Source organism: Dipteris shenzhenensis, chromosome 13, assembly GCF_047967505.1.
Source record: "Dipteris shenzhenensis isolate YYH24624 ecotype China chromosome 13, Dip_SZ_1.0, whole genome shotgun sequence".
In the NCBI taxonomy this organism is placed as follows: domain Eukaryota; kingdom Viridiplantae; phylum Streptophyta; class Polypodiopsida; order Gleicheniales; family Dipteridaceae; genus Dipteris; species Dipteris shenzhenensis.
This window is the reverse complement of record NC_141608.1, coordinates 4,539,975-4,550,462: the sequence shown is the minus strand read 5'-3', so window position 1 is coordinate 4,550,462 and position 10,488 is coordinate 4,539,975. Positions and strand designations below refer to the sequence as shown.

Here is a 10,488-nt window from a genome sequence, read left to right as displayed (position 1 = left end):
TCCATTCTTCCTAATATGGAGCCAGGTAATTTTTTACCATGTCGATCTACTGCAGCTAGGGAATGGTGGCAAGTTTTAAATGTTTATGCTTCCTTTGGTGATAATTGCACACATTCTTTCACTTTTATAATACAGTCCTAATAGATGACTCATCATTAAAAATTTTGCATGAACAATCTGACCAATTATAAAATAATGAAGGATTTTGAGAAAAGACGATGATGATATTTTTTAAATATGTACCCAGCTGATTCGTCAATTGGCTCACCGAAGACTTTGTTGAAACAAATCCATGCTAAGTTTGAAACTATAAACAAAAGAAAAACATTATGTGGATGTTGTGAAGATGGCACTAATGGGAATAGCAAGAACTAACTAGAATTTCTCAATGTCACATACACGAGATCACTACATCAAGTCAATGCCTGGAAAAATGCTCTCTTACAGCGACAAATATTACCAATTTAAGTGGTTGTGAGTCAAGGTCACTGCACAGAAAGTCACATACCTGTGACAAACTTGTACACTGAGAAAAGGTTACTCTTTGTATGGACAAAAAATCTGGCACGGTAGAGTAAGTCCCATCACAGGTTATACATTGAAGTTCCTCATATTTACAGAATAAACATGCCTGAGAATAATATACAAATCTTGGAAGTAAAGCTGCACTTATGCATCTTTTATTGGAAAATCCATGTTGCAAGTGTGAGATGCCTTTTTCAAACAACACAGCAGGCTGCTTCTTCATTGATCTGTTCCCTTTCCATGTCATGATGGTTTGCACTTTGAAATTCTTCTTCCTTTTCTTTCTTTTCTGTCTTCCGCCTTCTCACCTCCAGATGAATGAGCAGTGCAGTGATGTCTGCTGGGTTCACCCCACCAACTCTTGATGCTTGTCCAATACTTTCTGGCCGAATCTGCATTTGATTCCAAAATTCTAGTTAATTAATCACCAAAAAGAGAAACTAGATTACTTGAACTTCTTACAAGTTGCAACTATTGCAATAACATCGAAACAAATATCAGGTTGAGTGAAGTCTCAGTCAAATGAATCTAGAGGAGAGCCAGGGTAGAATGGAAGCAGAAAGGCTACTATCTAGACCTGAGATCATGTAACATGTCGTGCAAATTAGTCCAAAGCCTCAAACTTGCCATCTCAACTTGTTTGTTTGAAGACAGCCTCAAAGCTCATACCCTATACCATCAATACCTATGATTCAATTTAACTAGTCATCATGTATGCATATATTCGTCACCTATGCCATGTTACAAAGGGATTTTGGGGCTCGAGAGTGGCTTTGCTTCTAATTCAAGGTGAGCAGCTTCAAGGCGATAATACATCCATCCAACATGATGCTCTACTCGCCTCCAATTTATGAAGCTAGAGGGTTCCATGTCTAGCTTCACGGCTCGAGCTAGCAGGATCCATGTGTGAATTCATAGATCCTAGGACTCTAATGGTACCAATATGCTCTTGGTGTTCCAAAGTCCTCATTTAATTATAATGACGGTCATCTTTGTGGCCCCTAATGGCAGCCGCCTTCATGGCCCTTGATGACAATCATCTTCGTGACTTGGCAAAGACATGATTTGATACCATTCAGATGCCTACCAATCCGAGTTAGCTAACCATGATCATCTTAACCAAAACAAAGATTAGGAGCCAAACTTCAAGAATCACTATCTTGAACTCATCACCTAACCATAGGATGATGAGCTCAACCCTGACAGGTCACAAGTAAGATCCATGGCCTAGCCCTATCCAATGAACAAAAGTAACCCATACTACAAACACCCCCTCTACTAGAGAAGCATCATATTGGCTTGTTAGTCTACCATACCTGTGGCCAAGATCCTCGAGCTCTCATGCAAGCCTTAGTCCATGGAAAAATATAGCTGATGCTTTACCCCTTAGACTTCCATTCCAGATGGTTCTCTTCCAACCTAGGCTAATAGCTGTCGCAGGTGGTGGGCTTCACCCCTCACTTGAGCATGGTTGGATTGGAGCATGGTGTATATGCAAGGGGAGCCCGCGGTTGTGACATGTGTACATTTGTGGGAGAAATCCCATATACAACTATGTGGCCCTAGTATTCCCCCCTCTCTCATCCCTCCTAGGACCTTTTGGGGGGGAGAGGAGGCTTGACGTGGCTAAGAGGTGGGAGATTGAGATCCCCCACACTCGATGTCTCCTGGGCTACCACTTGGCAGTCCAACATGGTATTAGAGCAGGTAGCAGACCTACAGTTTGTGGACTGTTTGATGCAGCATTGCGAGAGTGACACATGGGGATTGCATGATTTTAGCGGCGGATTGTCGCCATCCGACGGCTCAAAAAGTGCGACATTATGATGACAATGACATTGGCTCTCATAAATCCTTAATGCATGTTCATTCGTTCCTCCCGTCAGCTTTGGCGGCTAGCTACCCGTGGCAGTTTAGTGATATGGACTTTGGTTTTTTGCCTTGTTTGGTTGGCCCTTCCTCGGTTTGGTTGTGGGTCACTTAAGCTCGGGTTTGTCCATAGGGGGGTGTCGGAGGTGATTGCCTTCACCCTTCACTTGAGCATGGCTGGGTTGGAGCATGGTGAATTTGCAAGGGGAGCCCACGGCTGTGACACGTGTACATTTGTGGGAGAAATCCCATATACAACTATGTGGCCCTATAGCCTTGCATATAACGGCTTGTAATCCCCCCTCTCTCATCCCTCCTGGGACCTTTTGGGAGGGAGAAGAGGCTTGATGTGGCTAGGAGGGGGGGGGGATTGAGACCCCCCACACTCGACGTCTCCCAGGACCTTTTGGGGGGGAGAGGAGGCTTGACGTGGCTAGGAGGGGGGGGATTGAGACCCCCATGCTCGACGTCTCCTGGACTACCACTTGGCAGTCCAACAATAGCCTCGCCCTTTAGGGTCTCCCCTTACGCAAGCTATCAACAACCTATGGTTAGCTTGGAATGTAACACGCTTCCCCACTCACGACATGATAAACATTTGCGAATAGCGACTTGACAAACCATTATTTAAAACAATGTGAAGAGAGAATATCTAAAGGTTGCCGCTATTGCAAATGTAAACTTTCCTTTGCAAATGAATTGCCCATTAGGTGCCTTTTACAAATTGTTAGTAGTTTGGTTCAAGAGCTAGTTGGACTTCCCTAAACATCCTGATAAGGTGTAATTAGGGAGTTTCTATTTTCACAAGAACACTACAAATTGGCAATAACATAACCACTCCATATGATGTTACATTTGGTAAATTAGGATGGCAGCACAAGGGATCTTCATGAGGAAGGTAAGAACATCACTTCCTTAAATGTAAAACACACCTCTCAAGAGAATTGTCAACAAACAAACTTTCAACAAGCGTTCTTCCCATGAAACTACAATTTTTCATGACCATAAAGAGTCCTTACAAGATGGTTTGACCATCCTTGTGAATTTTGATGCATGGGAAGCCTCTCTCATTATAAAGGGGACATTGCAAATCTCTCTATACATCTAACAATAGCTTAAGGCTTCCCCATAATCTCGATCAACACATATTTGACACTAGTTATAGGCAAGTTGAATTGATGCTCCACACATATCTTTTAAAAGTCAAGATGTCCTTGCTTTCCGCTTACAATGGCTCCATAGTTTTATAATTCAACAATGATTGCTATTTAACATTTGTGATGACATAGCAAGAAAAGGTTAAGGAGAAGTTTTACAAAGCATCATTGGTTCCTTGTCCCCCTAAGCCTCCGTTACAATTATCCTTGCCAACAAATTGTATACTTTAATTGCTTTAGATTATTTGCAAAACTTGTGTTTTAAAGAATGACTCACATTAACATAAGGCCAAGTTTATGGGAAGGGTACAGCTAGATTGACCTTCAGGGGCTTCCGGCCCTTTTTCGTGGCCTTAGTGCAGTGTGATGCTTCTATCCCTATTCTCCCACCACTCTTTCTTGAAGGCGATTGTGTCCTCATAGCTTCTTCCTGTAATCCAAGCAATCCCAGCGCAAGGCTTCTTCCCCAGATGATTGCGATTTGTCCCAGGGTATTCCTGCTGTGATTGCGATTCAATTGCTGGCTTCCAGGAGCTGCCGTAGTGCTGCGATTTCATGCCAGGTGACCTTGTTTGCTGCAATTTGTGCTTTAAGCTGTGTGCTATACCCGGAGGTACCCAAGAAACATTCCCAGAGTACCCAGGGACTATTGCGATTTGATTGGGAAGGTGATCCGTTGCTGCCCCTTGCTGTCCAGCCAGTCCAAAGCATCCATAGTTGCTGAAATATTGTTCCCAAAGTGGACTTTTGAGGTCTAGGTCCAGTTTCAGTGGTATCAGAGCAAGGCTTGCCAATTTCCTTGGTGGCAACGGTCCTAGAACAAGAAAAAATCCCAAGAAAGAGTTCTAGGGATTTGAAAATAGGTAGTTCGGCCATCAGGCGACCCAGTATGAGGCGACCTATTGGACCAGATGAAGACCTGTAGGAACAAAGTGGAGACAGGTTGTGAACACAAGTGAGCAAGAGTGCACACACAAGAAAGCTCCAATAGAAATGTTCAAATGAAACAATACAAGTACTTGGTATATATAGTACCCAAGTACTACTGGTCAACCATAGGGTTGACTTTATGCCTACAACACCATATCTTTGTAATCTCTTACAAATTTCCTCTCAAAGATATGGCTGAAAGTACCCTGGAAACATCTCAGGTGTACCCTACAGTACCAAAAGTACCATGGTTGCACAAATTCATCCAAATGGATATGCAACCTATGGGAGTACATGAAAACAATGTCATTGTGAATCACTTCACAACCCCCCTTGACATTGTGAGAATGTCTCTCATCCCCAAGCCATGTCGATGTCGTAAGAAAAGATCTGTTGACAGGGCTTTGGTGAAGATATCCGCCACATTGTCCTCAGATGGACAATAGATGAGATCAATGAAGCCATCATAAATACAATCCCGTACATAATGATAATGATTTTCAATGTGTTTCATGCGAGCATGAAAGACACAATTGTTGGCTATGGCAATGCAACTCTAGCTGTCAGAAGATTTTCAATGTGTTTCATGCCATCCTGTGCATGATGCAAGTCATGCAAAAGCTTCCTTAACCACATTAACTCCGTAGTGGCTGAATTTGCAGCTTTGTACTCTTCTTCACTGGAGGAAAGAGAGACTCGCTCTTGCTTCTTACCGAGCCATGAGATACAGGCTAAACCCAATGAGAAGCAATAGCCAGTAGTGGACCGTCTGTCGTCAATGTCCACTGACCAATCTGAGCCGGTGAAACCACTCAGCTTTAGATCATAATCTGAAGCATAATGCAAGCCAAGAGAGAGAGTGCCATGGACATATCTGAGAACCCTCTTTGCTGCATTCCAATGTGTGATCGTGGGACAATGCATGAACTGGCTCAAAAGCCCTGTGGCATAGGCAATATTAGACCATGACACATGTGGAGCATAGATATATCAAACTGCCAACCAACTGCCTGTACAAAGTGCCATCAAACTTTTCAGCAGTATCATGCTTACTCAGCTTGAGTCCCTTTTCCAATGGAGTAGCCACACGCTTATAGTTCTCCATTTTAAATTTCTGCAACAACCCCTTCGAATACTTTGTCTGTGACATAGAAATCCCATCATGGGTCTGCCAAGACAATAGTGCAATAGGCCCAAATCTGTCATGTCAAAGTTGTGACATAAAGCGGACTGCACTACTGTAATTTGTTGCAAATCACTACCAGTGAGTATGATGTCATCCACATATAGTACCAACATGACCAATTCTGATTTTTGCTGCAGAACATACAAATTTGGCTCTGTATGTTGAGTGTTTACGAAGCCCTGGGACAGAAAAAACTGATGTATCTTCTGATACCACACACGAGGTGCTTCTTAAGCCCATATAGAGCCTTCCTGAGCTTGCATACCTTGCGCTCTTGTCCCTTCACCTCAAAACCTTGGGGCTGATGTACATAGACCTCCTCTTTAAGATCTCCATTGAGAAAAGCGGTCTTGACATCCATCTGGTACATTGACCAACCATAAAACGCAGCAAGAGAGATGACAGAACAAATGGTGGTAATTTTGGCCACTGGAGCAAAAGTCTCCTCATAATCTATCCCCTCCTCTTGTGCATACCCCTTGGCAACCAAAACGGGCTTTGTATTTCTCAACTGTGCCATCTAAATGGTATTTCACCTTATAAATCCATTTCGTGCCAACCACATTTTTCCCAATGGACACATCAACCAAGTCCCATGTGGCATTCTTCTCAATGGATTTAATCTCAGCTTCCATAGCTTTCTGCCATTCCGGATTATGCTGAGCATCCTTGAAGCTCTGAGGCTCATTTTCAGCTTCCATCACTGAGGTCATCAAAGCAAAATTGACCTTTTGCTGATGTTTCTGAGTGCTGGCCCTGGTTTTCCCCAAAGTAGGCTGATCCTTAGCATCTTGAATGGTCAACCTTGCCCAACGTGGAATAGATTTCTCTGCTGTACCACTCGGAGCTACATCAACATCTTTAGTGGCCTCACGACATTGATAATGCCTCCAAACATGAGGCTGTCTATTCTCATTAATTGGCTACAAAGCTGAAACATTCAAGGGAGAGCCATCCTCAACATGTGGCAAGCCATCTGAACTATGAGAAGTAGAAGGGGAAGCATCAGGAGACTCCGTCTCATCATCCTCAAACTGGATGATGTCCAAAGAGGTGTTATCGAATGGTGGCAAGTCTGCACTAGCGGGGTGCATGCACTCATTCTCAGCAAAGAGAACATCTCTGCTGATTATTATCTTCCTGGTAGTGGGATTATAAAGCCTAAATCCCCTACTTTCAGTGCTTTACTCCACGAAAATGCATTTGACACTCTTGTCATCAAGCTTTGTCCGATGTGCATCTGGAACCAAAGCATATGCCACTGAGCCAAAAATTCTGAAATGACTAGCCTTTGGCTTAAAGCCATACAAAGCCTCAAATGGAGTCACATTAACCAAAGCTTTGGTAGGGCATCTGTTCTGAATATAAGTGGCTGTCACAACTGCTTCTTCCCTAAAAGCCTTTGAGACTCTCTTGAATTTCAGCATCCAACTCCTCATTTTCATGAGAGTACGATTCTTTCTCTCAGGGAGTGGATTCTGCTGTGGTGTGTAAGGGCATGTCAAGGATGTTTAATCCCATGCTGCTTCAAAAATCCCTGGAATGCATGTGACATGTACTCTCCCCCCCTATCCGAGTTGAGTGTTCCAATTCTAGAATTGGTTTGGTTCTCAGCCATAGCTTTAAACTCTTGAAACCAATAGAACACCTCAGATTTTTCCTTCATGAGAAAAAGTCATGTGAACCTGGAGAAGTCATCTATAAAGGTCACAAAGTACCTTGCTCCTCTATACGTGGGAATAGTCATGGGGCCACATACATCACTGTGTACTATCTGCAACACTCTGGTTGCCTTGACCCAATTCTTGCCTTGTTTACTGAATGGCAAGCGATGCAATTCGCCAAGTGCACACCCCTCACACACTTCATTTGCTGGTTGCTGTAATTTTGGCATTCCCTGAGTCATATTATTGTTGTACAAGTAGGACAATGCCCTGTGATGGACATGTCCAAACCTGGCATGCCATAAATCAGCCTGGGAAGTGTTTGCTACAACCAATACCTTCTGATCATAAGGCTGAGCATCAAGCTTGTATAAGCCTCTGTCATATGTGCCTGTTGCTACAACCTCATACCCTTTCTTTGGATCCTTGATCCTACATTGGTTATCCTGAAATTCAACCAACATATGTTAATCATGGGCAATGTTTGAAACTGAAATCAGATTTTGCCTCAAATCTGGAACATACCAAACATCTCAGATATACTTAACTTTCCCATTATCAAGCTGAATGGGAATGTGCCCAACTCCGATGATGTCTTGAGAAGCATCATTGGCACATGTAACCTGTCTACCATGAACAAGTGTGATGCTCTCAAACCACTCCTGGCAAGGAGTCATGTGCTTAGTAGCACCACTGTCGATATACCATGTATCACTTGCAACAAGGGAAGCATCCCCTAATTGATTTTCAGCATCCAAATCCCCCCTGGCATCCATCTTCTCATTAAATGCAACAAACACAAAATCTCTATCACCTTGGGCAAGATGAGCTTCACCATGTGCATCTGAAGCACGAGTTTCAATGGGGGCAACAAAATTACTGCTAGAGCTGTCCCTTTGCCTCTTCTTTTCATTGGCAATCCTTTTCTGACACTCTGCAATGTAATGCCCTGGCTTCTTGTAATAATTGCATTTACTCTTTTTCTGATTTTTGCTTGAATTGCTTGCATTCCCCTCCTTGGGCTAAGTTGTATGGCTGTGTTTTGGCTCAAACTTTTTCTGAAATTTGCCTTTTCCACCCATGGCAAGCGCTTGCTCACCCTGACCAGAGGCTTTGGCAAAATTTGAGCATCTCTCTTCTTCCTGCAACAAAAGCCCAACTAACTCAATACTTGGGAGCTGATCACGTAGATCAGTGATCCTGGCAATATGATCAGTGATGGCCTGGCCTTCCTGCATCTCGAGATCCTTGAGCTGATTTGTCAAGGCAATTGCCCTTGCCTCATTCTTAACATGATACATGTTTGCAAATCTTTCCCATGCTGCCTTTGCATCCTTGCATGACTTGATAATCGTCATAATGTGCCTCTTCACATTTGTGGCAATCAAAAACATCGCTTCGGCATTGCGGCGGTCAAACTTCTTCCGCTCCTCCATCGATGCTATGGGACTAGCAGGAGGGACTGTAACAGTCTGCTGTCTGCCTGTAGTCTAAACCGAAGAAGCTGTCCTGGATGTAGATGAGCCTACTGGCCTCACCTCATCCCCACTAACAATATCCCACAAGCCCTTACCAACCAAGATGTTCTTAAGCATGAATGACCACAAGGCATAGTTTGGTCCATCCAGCTTGTCACCCTCGGACAAATTGCCAAAACTGTCTGAAAGAGTCGACATGATGTAAAATGGGTTACCCACAGGCTGCAAATGTACCTGCAAAAAGAACTACAAGTCCCAAAAGTGCAACTGGCTGCAAATATGCTTGTAAATCCCAAACTAATACTGGCTGTAAATGCAAAGTACGACTGGCTGCTCTGAAATGCCACTGACTGCACAATGCAATCACTGCAAAAATGGCATCAACCAATCATTGCACTCTGCTGCAATCTAAATGCAATCCCAAACTGAAAATGCACAACCCAAATCTGAAAGATCGCAACCACGAGTGCTCAAATGCATCCAACGGAGCTCAAAAGCATCCACAACTGTAAAGTAACTGTAGATGTGCCCAACAATGCAGAGTATCTGCAAATGCACCTAAGAGTGCAAGAGTATGGGCTGCAAAAACAGTCCCGAAGTGAAATACACAGCTCAAAACACTTACTGAAAGTGCACCTTGGCCCGAAAAACCTGCAAAACAGTCCACTGACTGTGTGGGCAAGTTGTAGATGACAAAGGAGCTGAAGTGAGTTGCTTGGAGCTGAATGAAGCTGTTGGGAGTACTTTTGAACACAATACACGTGTAGAGAAGAGCCTGGAGCTACTGGAACACACCCGGGAGAGGCTGGAGCAGAAAAGAGTCCAGATCTGAGCAAAAACGCCAAAAAAACAGCCGAAAACTGCTCGATCGCCTTCTAACAAGTCGTATGGACTCGAAATCAGGACTTGACAAGTCGTATGGGCTCGCGGCACTGTCGCGCAACTATATGGACTGATCTGTACGGACTGTACGGACGAAAAAAAGCAAAAAAAAAATCGCCTGAAATGGTGCGGGACAGATTTGTTTGTATGCGGGCAGCTCTGAAATTTCAAAAAACGTCAAAATCGGACCTCAAAAGGTCAAAAAACAGCCGCTGGTGGACTGTTGGAGCTACCTCAAACGAAAGCTGGAGAGCTGAATGTGAGAACCAGGAATGCGCACTAGAGCACCAAGCTTGTGGGTGTCTGGAAGCAAGCGCAGGAATGGGCTCTAGAGATGGAAGCGCTCTGATACCAGATGTAGGAACAAAGTGGAGACAGGTTGTGAACACAAGTGAGCAAGAGTGCACACACAAGAAAGCTCCAATAGAAATGTTCAAATGAAACAATACAAGTACTTGGTATATATAGTACTCAAGTACTACTGGTCAACCATAGGGTTGACTTTATGCCTGCAACACCATATCTTTGTAATCTCTTACAAGACCTTGATGAACCGTTCGTGTTGGGAAGGATCAAGGAGCTCCAGTCTTTGAAGCAGATCCCACGTTTTCGACACTTGTTTGAAGAAGAAAAAGATAAGGATGTTCCTCCTCAGGGAGAACAAGAACTTGCTCAAAACATCTCTACTTCGAGAGGATCTACCCAACTACCCCCTTTGCCTCGGGGAAGCGATCCAGACGTTCCCCTTCAGTTCCGAGAGGACGGGGTCCCAAGCCCCTCAAAAAGCAGAAAAAGAC

General features: G+C 43.8%; 1 protein-coding gene across 2 annotated transcripts in view; it reads right to left on the bottom strand.

The window, feature by feature from the left end:
* Positions 1–404: 404 nt before the first annotated feature.
* The window catches only part of LOC147894937 (glucose-inhibited division family A protein), a 194,404-nt gene continuing 184,320 nt past the window's right edge, over positions 405–10,488 (bottom strand). For both annotated transcript variants that reach the window (XM_087383569.1, XM_087383570.1), the window contains one exon: positions 405–917. In XM_087383569.1, coding sequence (XP_087239695.1) covers positions 720–917 — 198 coding nt within the window. In that variant the 3' untranslated portion in view covers positions 405–719. The remainder of the gene's footprint in view (positions 918–10,488) is intronic.